Source organism: Gossypium hirsutum, chromosome A10 (assembly GCF_007990345.1).
Source record: "Gossypium hirsutum isolate 1008001.06 chromosome A10, Gossypium_hirsutum_v2.1, whole genome shotgun sequence".
NCBI classification, from domain to species: domain Eukaryota; kingdom Viridiplantae; phylum Streptophyta; class Magnoliopsida; order Malvales; family Malvaceae; genus Gossypium; species Gossypium hirsutum.
Window position 1 is genome coordinate 13,170,639 of NC_053433.1, and position 20,088 is coordinate 13,190,726.

Genomic DNA, 20,088 nt, shown 5'->3' on the forward strand with positions numbered 1-20,088 from the left:
TATTCGGGTCGGGTTTGGGCAAAATTTTAGGCCCATTTTTCGGCATGCACACCTCTACTAGTCATACCCTATAACAGGGGTGGAGTCAAAAATTTTTTTGAGGGACGGATAAAGTTATATATTTTTATTATAGCAAAAGTGAAATCTCATTATTTTAATAACTTATATCTTTATAAGTTTTAAATGATTAAATCAATTTTTCTTATTTTTAGGCGGTAAAGTGTAATTTTAAAATTATAAAAAGATTAAAAGCGAAATTTTCTGTTTTAAAAGGGGCCAGGGCCCTGCTAGCCCCCTTGGCTCCCCCCTACCCTACAACTTATGGAGAATTAATAAGCGACAATGCAACTACTTGTGCTAGCTTTCAGTACAGCCACTTTGTGAACCCACCTTAACAAATCGAGAGATAAAACTTCCATTAAGAACAATACTTGAGGTGTTGGGGTTCAACTCTTAATTGAAGGTTTTTTTTATACGTTTATAAAATCATAAGTAAATAACGGCTTTGAGTTTGAACTTTCATGGCAAAGAGAAGCTAATATCGGCTTCGAATGCACAAGTAATAACTTAATGGTAAGTTGTCGATGGGTTCAAGTTCATGAAGAATAGATTGTGTTTAGGAGCACCCAAAAATAAATACGAAAATGATTAGAAATATATAGTAAGTGTGAAAATGGATGATAAAGATTATGTGTTTTCATAGCCTAAATGTGTTAGTGAATTGCTATGGGATGAAAAATGAAAATGATTTGGTTTGTATGATTTTATATATATATATATTTATGAATGTGTTAATTAATGAGTGAAAAGTGTTAATATGATGCCATAGCTAAATATATAACAATATTGTTAAGTGGTGGATAAAATCAACATATAACTAAAAACTATACTAAAAGTGTGGAAATATGTGTAGTGATGAAGTTTAGAAGTCTGGCTAAATTTGAGGTCATTACTACCTTTCTCAAATATTGTTTGGAAAATATTATTAGTAATTGAACTTATTGCTCTCTATGTGAACCATATTATAAAAAATGAACATATTCATAAAGCTTTTTATTGATATGAATTTAAACAAAAGTATCTGCTCTTATATGACATGTGTGTATATATACATATGTGTGTTAATGGGCTTCTTAGATATATATTAATTGTAACTATAATGTTTCCTGATAGACTTAGTGAAACATTAAGATAGATTAGCATGTCAACTAGGGTTTATAGCGTATTTGGAGTATGTCGCCTTGCCCTTTTGTGTGGTGGATAAAAGAAGTTTAAATCATAATTAAGTAAAGGTACAATATTGTATTTTAACTTCAATATGAGTAATAAAGATGTCTAAAAGAATTAAAGTTAACAATAAAAAAAACAATTAAATTAAAATTTGTTTAAGGGGGCAGAAACTTTGTTTGAGGGGGTTAAAATTAAATTGTAATTTTTATGATAATAAAAATGTAAATTTTAAATGATTAAATTAAAATTTTATTATTTTTAAAGAACTAAAATATAATTTTACCTTTATTAATTTAAAATTTTAAAAACTTAAACATCTAAAATGAAAAATTTTCTATGACCTGCCAGCCTCCAATTGACCTCGACCATTAATATATAGTATTAACCTAAAATTTAAATCTAAAAAAACTATTTTCTGCTGGTGCTTATGTACGTAGTAGTGCATAATCACTATATTATCAAATCAAAATCAAACAAATATATGGGCAAGAATTGGGTTGCGTCACTCCACCACTGAGACCAATTTTCATTGGTATTTGGGACAAATAATAAGTAACGAAGGATTCATGGAATACTGATCCAACAGCACCGAAGAAGGGCCAAGGCAAGTTGACGTGTAGATATATGGTTGGGCCACTGGAGGAGCCGCTAATGCGGACCCGAAAAGAAGAGCTTGGCTGTTTCCCCCTACTGGACACACTCGACGCTCCCAACAAAATTGCCACCGGTGCCATTTGTTTCCATCATCATAACCAAAACCTGCTTTCTCAACATTTGCCTTCTTTTCTCTCTTTTATTTTCCTTTTACTTTCTTTCTCTCCTAGTGTTGCTCTTTCTGGGATACACCAAGAAAATTTTCTATTTCTTTTTTTTTTTTTTTACTTTTGGTTGGTAGGACTTAAGAGAGCAGCTAAATAAGTTGAAGGGACAGATAAGTAACAGAATCGGATTTTTAAGGAATCTTAGGTATATTGCCTTTTTTTATGCCTAGGAAGTGCCTCTTTTTTTCTTTTTCTTTTTTTGTAATCTTAGAGACTAGAGTTAGAGAAGCTTGAGGATGATTTAAATTTCCGACCTTTTAAAGCTTTTTCCTGACCAAAAAAAGGTGAAAATCTGTTTCCAAGCTGGAGCAGAGACAGAAGATTCAAAGTCAGTTGTCTTGTTCAAGTGGCTTTGTTTATAAAAAGTAGGGAACTGAATAGGTTCAAAAACTTGATATTCTCAATTGTTTTGTTTTGGATAATTGAAATTTAGAGCGTATAATGGATTTTTGGCCAGAGTTTCTTGCAAGTAGCTGGGGAAAAGAATTTGTGGCTGGAGGTTTCGGTGGAATGGCTGGTATCATCTCCGGTTATCCACTTGACACCCTTAGAATCCGGCAACAAAGCACCGATTCAGGTTCTGCCCTTAGGATCTTACGCCGGGTTGTCGCCACGGAAGGACCTGGTGCTCTCTATAGAGGCATGGCTGCGCCATTGGCATCAGTCACCTTTCAGGTTCTTTTTCTCATTTCTCCATTTTTACTGTGTTGGTGATTCAATAAATTGTTTCAATCTAAAGGTTTCTATTTGTGGTTCATGATTTAGGTGCGGTTGTTTTATGCTTTAAGATTTCTTCTTCTGTGGAAAAAAGTGCATTAAAATGAATCGCATGGAGGGTTCTTTGAACCTTATCACTTATCAGGATGTAGCGTATGAAATATTTGTTAACCAAGTGAACTCATCATCAATCTTATGCTCTCCCCCAAAATTCCTTTTTTATGTTTATTCAAGTTTTGTGGTGCTTTGCTGATTAGACATTTGTTGCTTTTTGGTGCAAGTCATTTTCCATGAATTTGGCCTGATACGATGCCCAACTCCCTATAGCTTATCGTTTAATATCTTTATATATATTAGTGTTTAGGTGTAACACGCTTTTGAACTGTCTATTTTTTTCATAAAATATGATATCATATTTTTAATAATCTCTTTAATTTTTTCCCCCTTAATAGCCTAGAAATTATGAAAGGAGTTTGGCCGTATTATTATTTTCGTTAAGGATTTTGATCTTTATGAGACACTGACTTTACTTTATTTTCCTCTGTGGTCCGCGCATGCATTGCTTGTGACCCGATGTTTTAATTAAAATAAGGTCGATATCATTAAAAAAAGAGTTACCTGCCTACAAGAATTAATCTCTCTGCAAGTTTTTTTCATTAAGGAACAGTCTAATATATAAACCAGAAGAGAAGGGAAAGGAACTTCCAAATCATAGTCTATGTAAAAAATTTGCATGACAACATCGAAAACATCAATTATTTGTGAAGTAATTCGAAATCGGGGCTTTAACTGTATGTTAGAATTTGACTGCTCAAACGCACCATTAAAGCTCAAGTTGATGTTTCCCATCTTTTTTCTTTTCCTATTGTTCCTGAGCTGGATAAGGGTACAGCTGACAGAGTGATTTGTGCATTGCAGAATGCTATGGTTTTCCAGATATACGCCATTCTTTCACGAGCATTTGACTCGTCTGTATCTGCCACCGATCCACCATCCTACAAAGGTGTTGCTCTAGGAGGAGTTGGAACTGGTGCCTTACAGAGCTTGGTGCTCACTCCGGTAGAACTAATAAAAATCCGCCTGCAATTGCAGAACACAACTTTCCCAGGTTCTCAATCAGTCGGTGCTCATACAGGACCAATTAGTGTAGCTAAAAGCATACTGAAAACAGAAGGCTTAAGGGGGATATACAGGGGTTTTACCATCACCGCCCTTCGAGATGCGCCTTCTCACGGCTTCTACTTTTGGACATATGAGTACATGCGAGAACAGCTTCATCCAGGGTGCAGAAAGAGTGGCCAAGAAACCCTCAGAACAATGCTAATAGCAGGAGGTTTAGCAGGGGTTGCTAGCTGGGTTTGCTGTTATCCCTTGGATGTTGTAAAGACTAGACTGCAGGCTCAGTCACCAGCCTCCCCACAAAAGTACAATGGCATCATTGATTGCCTCCACAAAAGTGTAAAACAGGAAGGATATAGCATCCTATGGCGAGGGCTAGCAACTGCTGTTGCTCGAGCTTTTGTAGTCAATGGGGCAATATTTTCTGCCTATGAGATTGCATTGAGGTGTTTATTCAACAGTGGAAACATTCAGACAGAACACAATCTAGAATAAACTGGAGTTTACAAAAGTGTCAAGATGGTCAAAAACACACCATGTGACGATAATTCAATAACCACCTATTTATAGCTGATAAGCGCAGGTCAAGGATTATGTATGATATGCCAAGATGTTGAAAGTCTAATATATTCTTTACCCAAATGTTTCCAGAAATGAGAAACAATTGAAGAGAACTTATGGTAACCTGTCTTATCCGTTAGCTACTGAGAAGACTTAATTGTGGCTTCAAAGTATAGACAAGCATAGATCTGATGAAGCTTAAGACATTTTGTCACCAGAAAAAATATCCATATGCAGCAAGTCATGAGGTTACTTGACCAATTTATTCTACATAATTAGGACCCCCACAGAAACTGCTAGCATTTCAGTTCCTTTGCCTTGGCAGCATCTAGCCCTAACGTGGCCAAACTCACTTAAAGACAAGCCTGAACAGTTAAAATATTCTGAACCCACATGCATCCATCACGCCCTTTCAAATAATGACAGCCACATCAACATGAGCCTGGGTTTCTCTTGCCAAAGACTGTCGATCAGGATCACCGGGACCCACCTACTATACTTTTGATTTTCTGCTACTAGCTCAGGAAGCAGACAACATCCCATCCTCATTCTTGTTGTTCAATAATATAAATCAACCAGCACATGCTCATCTCATCAATTTATCATATCTTCTTATATCCATACATCAATGTTATAACCATCAAATTTGAGTTCACTCTCTTCAACATCAACTACCCAAAATTTCTAGTATTTCTAATATTAGTTGCACTTCCAAACCTGTCCAGCACATGCCGTCATTACAGCTCATTTGATTTCGTTCAGATAAGGATGCTTCTGCAATGGTTGCATCCCCGAGCAAACAAGCATGGGGCTTGTTTGGCCTCTTCAGCAGTTTGCTTACCCTGGTCGCCATTACTTAATGCTACAACTCCATGATGCTGCGATCTTTATCCACAAGTGAATCAGAATAAACAAGAGGGAAAAGAGCGTGAAGATGAGTTTAAGTTTGCTTGGCTGATTACCCTTGTGCTTTGGCCTTCCACGTAAACACGGGTTAGAATATCTAAGCCAGAATCACAGGAACAAGGATTTTTTTTATTTTTTATTTTTTTGGGGGGGAGGGGGTGTTAGGGGCGCAGAGGTGGAAGTGAATTCTACGAGTTCCAGTCATGGTCAAAACAGGGTAACCAACAGGTACAGCTAAAGCATAAGTATCAACAGGAAGGGGTTAAATAACACTTGGTAAATTCAGAAGCTTTTAAATAAGCCAGAAGATGGTGTTCTCTTGGATCTAATTTTCATTGGTACAAACTGAAATACGAAAGGCCATCTACATGAGCTTATTGGTAAATCAAAATCATCAACAACTAACACCAAACAAGATGTTCACAGGGTGCCAGTAAAATCTTCATGCCTATTATTTAAATGGTATGAGATTCAAACATCATTTTACAAATGCTGATAATATGATGTATTAATGGGTTACACGTACAATTAAAAACCTAATATAGAACGACTTTCAAAATCATATTCCAAATTGCGGCAAAACTACAGGATGCATCTCTTCGAAGACATCAGTGTGCATCATTTGCATTTAAGGGGGAAAAAGTTGACCAGGTGACGGCAACTAATTAACAATGGCTAGTTGTATCAATACGGGTCAAATAATAAGCCACTCAGTGCCCTGATAAGCAACAGCTGTGTGGCTTTCATTCACAACCACACGGTCCTACTCTGTATGGAACAGTACTAGTAAACACACTGAGCCAATATTATAGGTCCTATTCTCCTCTATATAGCTCAGAAATTTTTAATTTGCAAGAACTAAAGAAAGAGATGATAAACAAAAATACGACACTCAGAACATACATTCTATCCTGTTAACCTTGGGGAAAAAGGAACAAACGTTTAATCACACAGATCAGTTCAGTTCTCTATGGACCTGTAATTAGTAGCAACTAACCACTGAACCAATCTCATAGAAAATTTAAGTAGTGAGAAAATAAAATAAAGGTAATTTAAACACTTGGCAAACTGATCAATCAACTTATTCTAGTTCATTCCTGCATTATATATAGCCTCAAAGAGTTCAACATACAAAATTATGGTAACAGAATGATCGACCAACTTATTCTAGTTCATATTCGTATTAATTTGGCATACAAAATACAGTATACCTTAACAAAACTAGAACAAGTAAACAATAACAAAGAAAAGGGGGGAAAGGACTCATATTCCCAACTACAAGAAGAAGCAAAGAGAAGATGCATTACTTGATCAAGCTCCTTATTCTCCAAACTGTTCCATCCTTTCCTCGGTAACATTAAGCCCCGCCATCTCCCCTTCCAATCCGCAACTATTCTCGACCAAAACATGAGGATCGTTATAATGCCTAACTGCCTCTACAATCCCATGAACAAGCTTATACGGATCCGAGCAGTTATCAAACACTTCTGACCCAACAAAGACACCATCACACCCTAACTGCATCATCAGTGCAGCATCTGCCGGAGTCACGATTCCCCCAGCAGCAAAATGTACCACTGGCAGTCTCCCCATTTGCTTAGTCTGAGCAACCAAATCATAAGGTGCGGCAATTTTCTTTGAAAATGCAAAAACTTCATCTTCATCCATGTTATTTAAGATCCTAATTTCACCCATCACAGACCTGACGTTTTTAACTGTTTCGACGATGTTACCAGTGCCTGACAAGTCACCTTGCGTTCTAATCATTGCAGCTCCTTCTCTAACTCTCCTTAACGCTTCGCCGAGGTTCCTGCAGCCGCAAACAAAAGGGCACCTAAAATTATGCTTGTTAATAAAATTGTCTTCATCAGCTATGGCTAAAACCTCGTTTTCGTCAATGTAATCGACCCCGACTCGTTCGAGTATCTGGGCTTCGACGAAATGGCCGACACGGGAACGAGACATGATGGGGATCGAAACGGCGCGCTTTATTTGTTTGATGAGAGCAGGATCCGGCATGCGTGAAATGCCGTGGCGGTTGGGTTCAGTGATGGCTAAACAACAGGCGCCTGCTTCTTCGGCGATTTTGGCTTGGTTGGTGTTGGAAACTTCGAGAATGGCTCCGCCACGGAGCATTTGTGCCAGGCCCACTTTGATCGAGACTGGGTTTTTCTTGGTGTCGGTGATGGCCGTGTTGTTGTAGAGTGTTACGACTCCATCTTCTGCCATGGCTGCCAGATGCTTGTGGATTTGCTTCAATGTAAAAAGCGGGAGTGTATTACGGATTGGTTAGTTTCGAGCCTCGGAGATCGATGATTGTAGATTGGAAGGCAGGGAGGGAATAAAAGAAAGGCTGGGTGGAGGTGTTCGGTTAGTTCGAGAAGTTTCATGAAGATTCAAAGGTGTGGGTTTTCATTTTAGTCGGTGGTAAAGAAATTGACAGAAACTCCCACGTTGCAGACTTTTACGAGAAAGCAAATTTACGTATTTGGGAAAAAGTATTCAAACCGTTTGATTAAAATCTAGTTTTATCCGAAGATTGTGTTTTGGCAGGATGGCAAGAGTTTTTCGATATAGTCTGGATTCAAGTCCATTATATTAGGTGTAATCGAGGTATTCAATTACAATTTTTAATTTTGAAGTGAATGTGAAAATTAGGCTAATTAGTTTTGTAATTTAACTTAAATCCAATTTTTAAAATTTATTTTTATAAAGTTATAAAAATTATATTATAGATATTAATATAGATAAGTGTTTAGAATAGTTATAAAAAAAATTATATTATAAAAATAATTTATATATTTTATAAAGTTATAACAAAATTTTATATTATTTAAATCTTAAAAGCATTCTAAAGCTATGGTCAAGATATGTATTTTTTAATAAAAATGTTATAGTATATTTATTTATAAAATAAATATTACTATATATTATAAAAGTAATATATTTATTCATAAAAAAATATTATAATTTATTTTATCATAATTTATTTATAAAAAAACAATTTTATAAAATTATGGTAAAAATATATATTATTTATAAAAAGTGTTATGAAAATTTTGGATAATTTATAAAATATTTTTCATACAAGTTATATATTATATTTTTAATTAATTTATGTATTATAAAAAGGGATATAACCTAACATAAGTTTTTCTTTAAATTAAGTCTGTATAAGTTTTTATAATTAAAGCTATAAATTATTTAAACTATGAATCCAAATATTATAAACTCAATGCTAATTATGCAAAAGAAAAAGTTTTATTGCACCATATTATGAGGTATGATACCATTTGAAAGAATAATGCTAGGCACAAGTACTATAGACAGCTCACGAACTCTTTAATTTGAAATATTCAAAGCTTCAAAATATGGTTGAGAAGATATTCGTTGTTTAAAAAAAATATTTTCTATATTACCATCATCTTAGTGTAGCATAAAAAAATGTTGGATAACACTAACATGTTACATATTTCATAACTTTAATTATAGGTGGAATTGAGATAATTCATACTTCGTATAGTATATGGAAAAATGAGATATTGATAATTTTAATAGTGTAGATTCAAATTCAGATGATAATGAACTTGGTTAAAAACTAACAGATGATAATAAGAAGCATATGTTGATTATTAAAGAGGGAATAACCCAACAAATATGCACTAGAACAATTAGATAAAATTGCATACGATATTTATTTTTATTAGTAATCATGTTATCAACAACGTTTTGAGAATAACATAATACATATGATGAATTTATTTTAATTTTGTTACTTGTTTATAAATTGTTTTTATCATACTAAATTTTTTATAATAATTAATATTTTTAAAAATATAAATTATGTAATTGTGTAATTATAATTTGTACTATCAAACATGATAAAAAAATTTATGATGTAATAACACTCTGTTGCCAAATATAAAATTGTTTTTGTTACAATGTAATTCTCTATGCGTGTTTGGTTGAGAGAGTGTAATTACATCATAATTCTTTATGTTATGTTTGATAGTATAAATTGTAATTACACAATTATATAATTTATATTTTAAAAAATATTAATTATTATAAAAAATTATCGATAATGTTTTTAAAAAGTAAAAAAAATTAAAATCATTTCTCACGATATAGTAAAAGAAAACCTTTTGTATTTACATGACATTTATCACATAATATTTGGGTTCAAGGTTCAAACAGTCTGTAATTTTGATTATAAAAACTTATATAAATTTAATTTGGAGAAATGCTCATTCAAGGTTTTTTTTTATAATATGTAAATTAAGTTAAAAATAATATAAATATTATAATATATAATATTTATGGGAAAAAAGTTTTATAAAATATTGAATAATTTTGATAACATTTCTTATAAATAATATAATTTTTGACAATAATTTTGGAAATTTATTCTGTATTAAATAAGTTATGGAATTTTTTTTATAAATAAGTATATATTTTATAATATTTAGTATGGACAAGTAAATAAGTTATATTCATACTTTTTTATTATAACTTTTGATATGTAAGTATATTCTACCACATAAATTATTTTTATAATATTCTGTTTGACCATAACTTTTAAATTTTTTTAGGATTTAAATAATATAAATTTTGTTATAATTTTTATTTTTTATAATATAATATTTTTGCTATAACCATCTCAAATACTTATTCATTCTCATGCTTATAATATATTTTTTATCACTTAAATTTGTATAAAACATAATTTTTTAAAGCTTAAGGATGTCAAAAGCCCTTAAACTTTTTTAAAAAAAAACAATTAAGTCCCTTTTTTTTCACTAAATTGAGTATTTAAACTTTCAAAATACATCAAAAAGACTCAAACTTTTTCAAAAAAAAAAAAAGAAAAGCAATTATGCCCTTGCTTTTTTTTTCACTCAATTGGGTACTTGAACTTTTAAAATATATCAAAAAGGCCCTCAAACTTTTTCAAAAAAAATTTAAGCCCCTGCTCTTTTTTTTTTTGCACTCAATTAGGTACTTGAACTATCAAAATGCATCAAAAAGGCTCTTTGATCATTAATTTCAACTATTAAAGTTAACTGCCCCTAATTTTTTTTTAGTTAAAGCCATCCTGTGTCACAACTACAACGTGGCATGTGGTAAAAAAATTTTAAATAAATAAAAATTTTAAAAATTATTAAATTTTAATAAAAAGTAAAAAAAATATTTTAAATTTATCAAAAATTAGAAAGAAATCGTAAAAAATTTAAAAAATTTGTGAAATTTTATAAAGATCATAAAAAAATTATAAAATGCATCAAAAAAATCATTTAACCATTAACATTAACCATTGCCCGTTAAAGTTAATAACCCTCAGTTTAATTTTTTAGTTAAAGTCATCACATGTCGCAACACAGCGTGACATGTGGCGAAAAATGATAAAAAAATAAAAATTAATAAAAGTTATAGGAAAATTATAAAATACTTCTTTTGGTACGGTAATTTTTATATTTTCTTTTTACAAATTTTATAATTCTTTACATTTTTTATAATTTGCTTATGACTTTATAAAATTTTATATTTTTTTCTATATTTCTATATATTTTATAATTTTTTTACAATTTTATAAAAAAATTTAATTTTTAATAATTTTTAATAATTTTTATATTTTTTATTGATTATCATTTTTTTATCACATGTCACGTCGTGGTTGTGAAATGTGATGATTTTAACTGAAAAATTAAGTGCAATTAACTTTAGCGGTCAAATGACATTTTTTATGCATTTTGACAATTCAAGTACTCAATTAAGTACAAAAAAAGGGCTTAATTGCTTTTTTTGAAAAAGTTTGAGGGCTTTTTACACTTTTAAACTTTTTTTAAAGTTAAATCATGTATAAGTGTTTAGAAAGCCATGGAGTAATTGGATTTGCGTGTAATTGCTTTAATCTTCACCCCTAAGAATTGAAAAGTACAATTGAAGTACTTCATTTATACCCAAATTAGTGAGATCCACCAATTACAATGATTAACTAAACATGTCATCATTGCATAATCACAAACAATTACACACATTAAATTAGTTTCCCAACTTTAATTCATTTTACTTGGAATTTAGTTATCCATCATGTGCGAAAATCCCTATCTATGGTTGAATGGTTAAAGTGCCCAATTCATATTTGGCAAATTCATAAGTTCAATTCCTACTAGATGCAACGTAAGTAGAACCCTCCAATAAGTTTATTAGAATTGGCTCTATATCAATGGAAATTTATCATCTATACATAATAAATTAGTATGTATTCATATCATAACTTATGAACAATAAAAACTAACATTCTTATTAATAATTATAGATGGAGCTCTTTTTTGGCACCAAGATAATAGTTATAGATAGTGATCGACTCTCTTGAAACATTTTAGTTATATCTTTAAACTATTAAGGCTATATCAAATCTTTCTATTATTAAAATTGTTATTCTCACCATTAAGTGATACATTATTTCCTATATGACATAATTTAAAATTTAAAAATTTTAAAAAAAAGACTAAAACTAAAACCACAAAACTTTGCTGCATAAACTGAACTTAAGAAGGTAAAAATCAAAATCAAAACAAAATTATAAAATTATAAGAAGGTAAAATTTTAAAACTAAAAATTCAACAATATGAAAATCACAATTAGGTTTTGATATTGTTAAATCTTTAGCTTTAGGTTTGAGTTTTTTAATATTGTTGAAGCTTTTTGTGTTTTCCGAAAGTTTCACATTCTCTCTTTCTATATATAATTCTTTAGTTTTGATATTTTTTCTTTTTAAGTTTATTTTAGTTTATGTGGCAAAGTTTTGCCAACTTTTCAACTTTGAACCTTCTTTTAGTTTTAAGGTTTAATTTTTTCTTAATTTTAAATTATATCATATAGGATATGATGAGCCGTTTAACGGTTTTAGTAACGGAAAGACTTGATCGATATAATTTTAAAATTTTGGAGAAGTAATTAGCACGTTTAAAGTTTGGGGAGCTTAGAATGTGACTCATAATTTGGGGGCATTTTGTGCAATTTACTCGTAATACACACTAATTTTTTTTGTCAATACAAAACACACACTAATTCTTAATGTTGGAATAAAACAAATGTAAAACAAAATCGTTAGCAATAACTGAAAAATAAATCACACGTAAATAAAAAGAAAGAATCACTGTGCAATAGAAGAATCACTGTCTTAGAAGTAAATTCGCTCTGATAAGTGTGATCATGTAGTAGATGTTGTAGGTTAACACAAAACTTCAATATTCGTACACCCGAATAAGGAATGTGGAACACAATTGGTATTGCTCTTATCCGAGGAATCGAGAAATAAGATAAAATAAAGCTTTAAAACTAGTTGAAAAAACTTGGTCAGAAAATTTACACTAGGTTCAATTCTTAAGAAAAATATGTAATTTTAGTAAAATGTTAGAGTTTTAGAGAGAAAAAAAAGAGAGAGAAGCAAGAAGAATGATAGAAATGAAAAGAATAAGAGAATCTTAGGTTTGTTGCTTATGAAAAATGAGGAGAAATGACCTTCTATTTATAGGATTCTCAAATGAGTAAAATGGTTCAAAAAATTCAACAGTCATATTGCATCAGTCATTTTATAATGGTCAGATTCCAACGACCATGTTATAACAGTTAAATTTCAATAATCATATTATAACGGTCATATTCCAATGATGATATTATAATGGTTAAAACTTTGCATCATGAATACTTAAGTACTTTTAACTAGCACTATATTACGGTATATGTACGCCCAGGCTGCGAGGGGAAAAAGAAATTATGTGTTGTAATTTTGGATGAGAGTGTGGAGTCTCTTGACTCATCTTATTATGTTAAAGACGTTGTGGAAATTGTCTACTCCTATAGGGTTTTTCATCTCTAGACAAATTTACAATCCCTATTGAATTTAACTGTACACATTATACGTGTTTTGGATGGTGCAGTGGTAAACTGTAAGATATACATATTTTTACCCCATGCTTGACATATTTATGGATGATTTTTCCTTGGTTTTATTGAATTAGATACTCCTAATCCTTTAATTTCATGTTTTATACTCAGGAGAGCTTAAGATAGCAAAAGGAGCGAGAAACGGGCCAAAAACGGACAAATTGGGCTTAAATCAGTGTTTTACACGGCCTAGGCACTTCCACACGGGTTACCCACATGCCCGTGTGTCATGGCCGTGTCGACTAAGAACCAACTCAGTATTGCACACGGCCTAAGCACCTTCACATGGGCATGGCACAAGGTCGTGTCTCTGCCGAGCCCAAGCCTAGTTCTATTAAAAAAAGGGCACTTTTGAGGGTTTTGAAGCATTATAAAGCCTATGTAAACACCCTAGAAGAGGATTAGGGGGACACACAGAGTTGGAGGCAAAAAATACTCGTGAATAGCCATCAGAATCACCTTGGAGCCAGGATCTACATCAAGACTAAAGATTTCCATCCAATTTCCTAGAAGTTCTTGGGTTTCTTTATGTTTTGTTGTTTTCCAAACTTCGAGATGTTTTCCATTATTATTATGAACTAAACTCCCTAAATACCTAAGGGAGATGAATCCTATGACGAATCTTATTACTATTTGAATCATATGATAAAGACTTATTCTTATTCTTAATTGTGAGTTCTAAATTCTTGTTTTAATATTCCAGGGTATTAATTCAAGTTTTGATGTGCTTAATCGGTGGAGCAAAAGTCCCTATTTAAGAGTAGATCATTCATAATTAAACAGAGTTGAATGCAATCCTAGAGATAGGACGACATAAATCTGCCAGATTAGAGTCAAATCTAATAAGGGAATCCATAGATCGAGTTAATGCGACAATAGGGGTTTTAATTAGAAAAAGATTTCAATTAATCAACCTAAAGTCAGTTGTTCATAGTCTGGAGAGAGATATTAACATAAATTAGGAATTTCTACGAATTAAGTTAAGTGAATAAATTGTCCAATTCGGAAGTAATAAGTGAAGTCTAGGTGGATTCTTCCTTGGGTACTGTCTTCTCCATCGGTTTTCCCTAAAGTATTTTCCAAACTTCATCTTTGTCGTAATATTAGTTAATTAGATAAATAGTTTTAGTTTAAAAACACACTTTAATTTTTAGGCTAGATAATAAAAAGATAGTAATTTTTGGTACTTTTAGTCCTCGTGGATACGATATTTCCATTCTCACCATAACTATACTATTGTTCAATAGGTGCACTTGCCTTAAGTCGAATTTTTAGTTAGTTTCACAACCATCAAGCTTTTTGCGCTGTTGTCGGGGATTAAAATATTAGGAACGCTTAATTTTTATTACTTTGCCATTTATTTTATTGCAATTTAATTTTATTTTAATTTTGTTTATATCACTAAATTTTCTTTTATTTACTTCTAGCAGGTTTTTATAGTTTATGACTAGAAGAAACCCGTCAGGACCTCTACTTTTTGATAGTGAGATCGAAAGCACAGCTCGCAGAAACCGAAGAGAAGTAAGGCGAAGCCTACGATACATAGAGGAAGGACAAGAGGACGATATTCAAACCACAACCGAGGAGATGGATGATAATCAAAATAATCAGTTACCTCCCGTGGCTATTGTAGACCCAGTAAATCAGAATCCTGCTCCTCGTACTATGTATGATTATGCTAAACCTAGTTTAATAGGAGCTGAATCGAGTATAGCCATACCTGCTATTGCTACAAATAATTTTGAACTGAAACCTAACACGATTCAAATGATACAACTGTTTGTTCAGTTTGATGGTTTGCGAGATGAGGATCCAAACACTCATTTAGCAAACTTTCTGGAATTCTGCGACACCTTTAAGATCAATAGCGTTTTTTACGATGCCATTCGCCTTCGGTTATTTCCATTTTCATTGAGGAATAAGATTAAACAGTGGTTGAACTCATTACCACGAGGATCAATCACCACTTGGGAATAAATGACTGAAAAGTTTTTACTTAAATATTTTCCGCCGGCTAAAATAGCTAAACTAAGGAATGATATTTCTTCTTTTGTGCAAATAGATTTAGAAACACTTTATGATGCATGGGAGAGATACAAGGATCTATTGAGAAGGTTCTCTCACCATGGGTTACCACTTTGGCTACAGGTTCAAATTTTCACAACGGCCTGAATCCTTCGACTAGACAAATGATTGACACAGCTGCTGGTGGGACCATTAATAATAAGACACCTGAAGAGGCCTATGAATTTATAGAAGAGATGTCATTGAATAATTATCAGTGGCAAGTCATAAGGACAAAGCCAACGAAAGCGACCGGCGTGTTTAACGTCGATTCGGTTACTATGCTCTTTAATCAGGTAGAACTTTTGAATAGAAAAATTGATGGTCTACTTGGTTCTTCACAGGTTCATCCAATAATGCAGTGCGATGCAAGTGGAGGTGGAACAAGTAATTCAGAATACCCACCCTATGGACACAACATGGAGAACGAACAAATGAATTCTATGGTAATAATCCTCGACCTCAAAATAATCTTTATAGTAATACTTACAATGCAGGTTGGAGGAACCACCCAAATTTCTCATGGAAAGGCCAAGGGAATCAGAGACCACCACCCCCTCCAGGCTTCCAACAACAACCTTACCAGTAAGAGAAAAAGCTGAACCTTGAGGAGATGATGACAAAATTTATTTTAGTAGCGGAAACCCATTTTCAGAACACTAAAACTGCACTTAAAAATCAGCAAGCATAGATTCAAGGGCTCAAAAAATCAAGTTAGACAGTTAGCTAAGATGATTTCAGAGAGACCATCAGGAAGTCTATCTAGTAACACCGAACCCGATCCAAAAGAACATGTGAAAGCAGTTACACTAAGGAGTGAGAAAGTGTTAACTGAATCTGAAAAGAAGCCACCACAAGAAGCTGACAGAACCGAAGGAGAGGAAGGAAAACCTGAAAACAATGACAATCCAATGCCAAAGGAACACAAACCACCAATCCCATATCCAGCAAAGTTGAAGAAAGACCACATGGATGCATAATTTGGTAAATTTCTTGAACTTTTTAAACAACTACATATTAACTTACCTATTGTTGAAGCTATATAGCAGACACCTACATATGCAAAATTTTTAAAGGAGCTTCTAACAAATAAAAGGAAGTTTGAAGACTTATCTACTGTGGAACTTAACGAGGAGTGCTCAGCCGTACTCCAAAATAAACTGCCAACCAAACTGAAAGATTCGAGAAGTTTTACTAATCCCTACTTAATTGGTAGTTTGAATGTTGATAAGGCACTAGCTGATTTAGGCGCTAGCATTAATCTGATGCCGTATAAAATGTTTAAACAACTTGGTCTTGGGGAACCTAAACCCACTAGGATGAGTATTCAGCTAGCTGATAGATCTGTTAAATATCCTAGGGGTATTATAGAGGACGTACTTGTAAAAGTAGATAAATTTATATTCCCTGTTGATATCGTTGTGCTTGACATGGATGAAGATGTTGAAGTGCCTTTAATCTTAGGTCGTCCATTTTTAGCCACCGCTAGGGCTGTTATTGATGTAGGTGATGGTAAACCTGTGTTTAGAGTAGGTGACGAAGAGATTATTTTTAAAATTTATGATGCCATGAGATTTTCTAGGGAACATGATGACTCATGTTATTTTATTGACTCTATTGATCATACTACTCAAGATTATTTTCAGGAAATCGTACATAAGGACACGTTGGAACTGTGTCTTGCTCAAGAAGAGGAGGTAGATGATGATGATTTTGAGATAGATAAGATAAAAGCTGAACTAAATTCCAATAAACCCTTCCCCAGACAAGCGGAATATGAGGGTATTAAGGCAAACAATGAACTTAAGCAAACACCCTCTATTGAAGAACCTCCTAAATTGGAGGTTAAACAATTGCCAAATCACTTAGAACACACATTTCTTGGAAATAATTCTACATTACCAGTGATTATTTCTTCTAACTTGCAACCTAAGGAGAAAGAGAAATTACTCAAAGTATTAAGAGAGTATAAAAGAGCCATAGCTTGGAAAATTTCTGACATTAAAGGGATCATCCCTTCTTTTTGCACCCACAAAATTTTAATGGAAGATGAATATAAGCCATGTGTGTAAGCTCAAAGACGACTGAACCCCAACATGAAAGAAGTTGTTAAAGTTGAGGTAATTAAACTCCTAGATGCTGGAATTATTTATCCTATTTCTAACAGTTCTTGGGTAAGTCCAATGCAGGTTGTTCCTAAGAAAGGAGGCATGACTGTTGTAGCCAATGAGAAGAATGAATTAATCCTAACAAGGACAGCCACAGGCTGGAGAGTTTGCATTGACTATAGGAAGCTGAATGATGCCACAAGAAAAAATCACTTGGCCCTACCATTCATTGACCAAATGTTGGAAAGATTATCAGGGCACATGTACTACTGCTTTTTAGACGGACTCTCTGGTTATTTCAAATCCCAATAGCTCTTGAAGAATAAGAAAAGATGACATTTACATGTCCATACGGTACGTTTGCTTATCGTAGAATGCCTTTTGGATTATGCAATGCTCTTGCTACTTTTCAGCACTGCATGATGGCCATTTTTTACGAACTCGTAGAAGACATCATGGAGGTATTTATGGATAACTTCTCAGTATTCGGTAACTCTTTCCATCTTTGCCTTAAAAATTTAGAACGAGTTCTAATAAGATATGAGGAAACGAACTTTGTACTTAACTGGGAAAAATGTCACTTTATGGTTCAAGAATGTATTGTGTTAGAACATAAAATTTCTAGTAAAGGGATTGAGGTTGATAAATCTAAAATTGAAACCATTGAAAAACTACCTCCCCCTAGTTTGGTTAATGCTATTAAAAGCTTTTTAGGACATGCTAGGTTTTATAGAAGATTTATTAAAGACTTTTCTAAAATAGCTAAGCATTTGACTAAATTACTAGAAAAAAATGTGCCCTTTAATTTCGATCAAGAATGTTTAGAAGCGTTGAATACTTTAAAGGATAAATTGATTAATGCTCCAACTATAATCGCACTTGATTGGAATTTACCTTTCGAACTAATGTGCGATGTGAGTGATTTTGCAGTAGATACAGTTTTGGGATAGTGAAGAGACAAGCATTTTCAACCTATCTATTATGCTAGCAAAACTTTGACAGCCGCATAAGAAAACTACTCCACCATAGGGAAAGAGCTGCTAGCTGTAGTTTTTGCATTCGATAAATTTAGGGCATATCTAATATTGTCTAGAGTTGTCGTTTATACTGATCATTCTGCTCTTCGCTACCTTTTAATTAAAACTGATGCAAAACCTTGACTCATTCGATGGATTCTGTTATTACAGGAATTTGACTTGGAGATTCAGGATAAGAAAGAAGCTGAAAATCTCGCGGCTGATCATCTTTCCAAGCTTGAAAATTCAAGTACCAAAGAGCTAGATGAAGTTGAAATAAATGATTCATTCCCTGAAGAACAATTATTTGCTATATCTGATTTTGAAGTTCCTTGGTTTGCAGATATTCCGAATTTTTTAGCCACTAACATTATTCCAAAAGGGTTGACACATCAACAAAAGAAGCGATTCTTTACTGATGTGAAAAACTACTTTTGGGAAGACCATTTTCTTTTCCGTATTTGTGCAGATCAAGTCATTAGGAGATACGTTACAAGGTCAGAAGCATTTAAAATATTAGAATATTGCCATTCAAGACCGACTGGGGGACATTACAGTGGAAATAAGACCACACATAAAACACTCGAATCAAGTTTTTATTGGCCTACACTATTCAAAGACGCCAACAGGTATGTTGCTACTTGCGATAAATGCCAACGAACAGGTAATATCTCTAAACGTGACGAAATGCCCCAAATGTACATGCTTTCATGTGAAATATTTGACGTTTGGGGTATCAATTTTATGGGTCCATTCCCTAGTTCATTTAGGAATAAATACATCTTAGTAGCCGTAGATTATATGTCCAAATGGGTGGAAGCCCAAGCTTTACCTACTAATGGTGCTAGAATGGTAGTACGATTCCTTAAGAAACTCTTATCTCGATTTGGAACACCTAGAGCAATTATCAGTGATAGGGGTACTCATTTTTGTAACGCCCACTTTGATAAGACCCTTAAGAAATATGGAGTTCACCACAGAACAGCTACACCTTACCATCCTCAAACTAGTGGACAAGTCGAAGTAGCAAACCGAGAACTTAAACGTATCCTAGAAAAGACAGTAGAATCAAACAGGAAGGATTGGGTGATGAAAGTAGATGATGTTTTATGGGCTTATAGAACTGCTTTTAAAACCCCCATAGGAACATCCCCTTACGGACTTGTTTATGGAAAAAGTTGTCATCTACCGTTTGAGTTAGAACACAAGGCATTCTGGGCCATAAAGTTTCTAAACTTCAATCTCAAACTTGCAGGTGAAAAATAGGTTGATGTAGTTGAATGAGTTAGATGAGTGGCGAACTAATGTATATGAGAATTCATGCATATACAAGGAAGCCACGAAACGCCGCCATGATGCTCGTTTAAAGCAACACAAGCAATTTGAAGGTGGAGATCTTGTCTTGCTATACAACTCAAGGCTCAAATTGTTTTCTGGGAAGTTAAAATCACGATGGTCAGGTCCATTCATTATCCAAACTGTTTTTCCATATGGCACAGTAGAGGTAATCATCCAACTCATGGCACCTTCAAGGTAAATGGATATCGTCTTAAACTTTATAACGGTGAGGATTTTAAGGATAATAGAGAAGAG

The 20,088-nt window shown here is 33.1% G+C and overlaps 2 protein-coding genes and 1 non-coding gene across 5 annotated transcripts; 1 reads left to right on the plus strand and 2 right to left on the minus strand.

The window, feature by feature from the left end:
* The first annotated feature begins 1,880 nt into the window (after positions 1–1,880).
* On the plus strand, positions 1,881–4,571 carry LOC107897201 (mitochondrial arginine transporter BAC2). 3 transcript variants are annotated; one of them, XM_016822561.2, is made up of 3 exons: positions 1,881–2,416; positions 2,509–2,726; positions 3,687–4,571. In XM_016822561.2, the coding sequence occupies exons 2-3, from the start codon at positions 2,562–2,564 to the stop codon at positions 4,380–4,382; spliced, it is 861 nt and encodes a 286-aa protein (XP_016678050.2). In that variant the 5' UTR covers positions 1,881–2,416; positions 2,509–2,561; the 3' UTR covers positions 4,383–4,571. The 3 variants fall into 3 exon arrangements, with proteins under 3 accessions (XP_016678050.2, XP_040934690.1, XP_016678049.2); XM_041078756.1 differs by having other exon boundaries at positions 1,961–2,196; XM_016822560.2 differs by having other exon boundaries at positions 1,961–2,726.
* Positions 4,572–6,423: 1,852 nt separating this feature from the next.
* On the minus strand, positions 6,424–7,959 carry LOC107897202 (pyridoxal 5'-phosphate synthase-like subunit PDX1.2). The gene has a single exon (XM_016822562.2). The coding sequence runs from the start codon at positions 7,581–7,583 to the stop codon at positions 6,675–6,677; it is 909 nt and encodes a 302-aa protein (XP_016678051.2). The 5' UTR covers positions 7,584–7,959; the 3' UTR covers positions 6,424–6,674.
* Positions 7,960–15,332: 7,373 nt separating this feature from the next.
* Positions 15,333–15,439, minus strand: LOC121208890 (small nucleolar RNA R71). Its single transcript, XR_005904013.1, has one exon. It is a non-coding gene; the product is annotated as a small nucleolar RNA R71 (small nucleolar RNA).
* Between the last annotated feature and the right edge of the window lie 4,649 nt (positions 15,440–20,088).

Excerpts from the sequence above, each read along its gene's own strand:
- LOC107897201 (XM_016822560.2), top strand. The coding sequence starts at position 2,493 with ATGGATTTTTGGCCAGAGTTTCTTGCAAGTAGCTGGGGAAAAGAATTT. Across the intron at positions 2,727-3,686 it reads TGGCATCAGTCACCTTTCAG|AATGCTATGGTTTTCCAGAT; the intron begins GTTCTTTTTCTC and ends TGTGCATTGCAG.
- LOC107897202 (XM_016822562.2), bottom strand. The coding sequence starts at position 7,583 with ATGGCAGAAGATGGAGTCGTAACACTCTACAACAACACGGCCATCACC.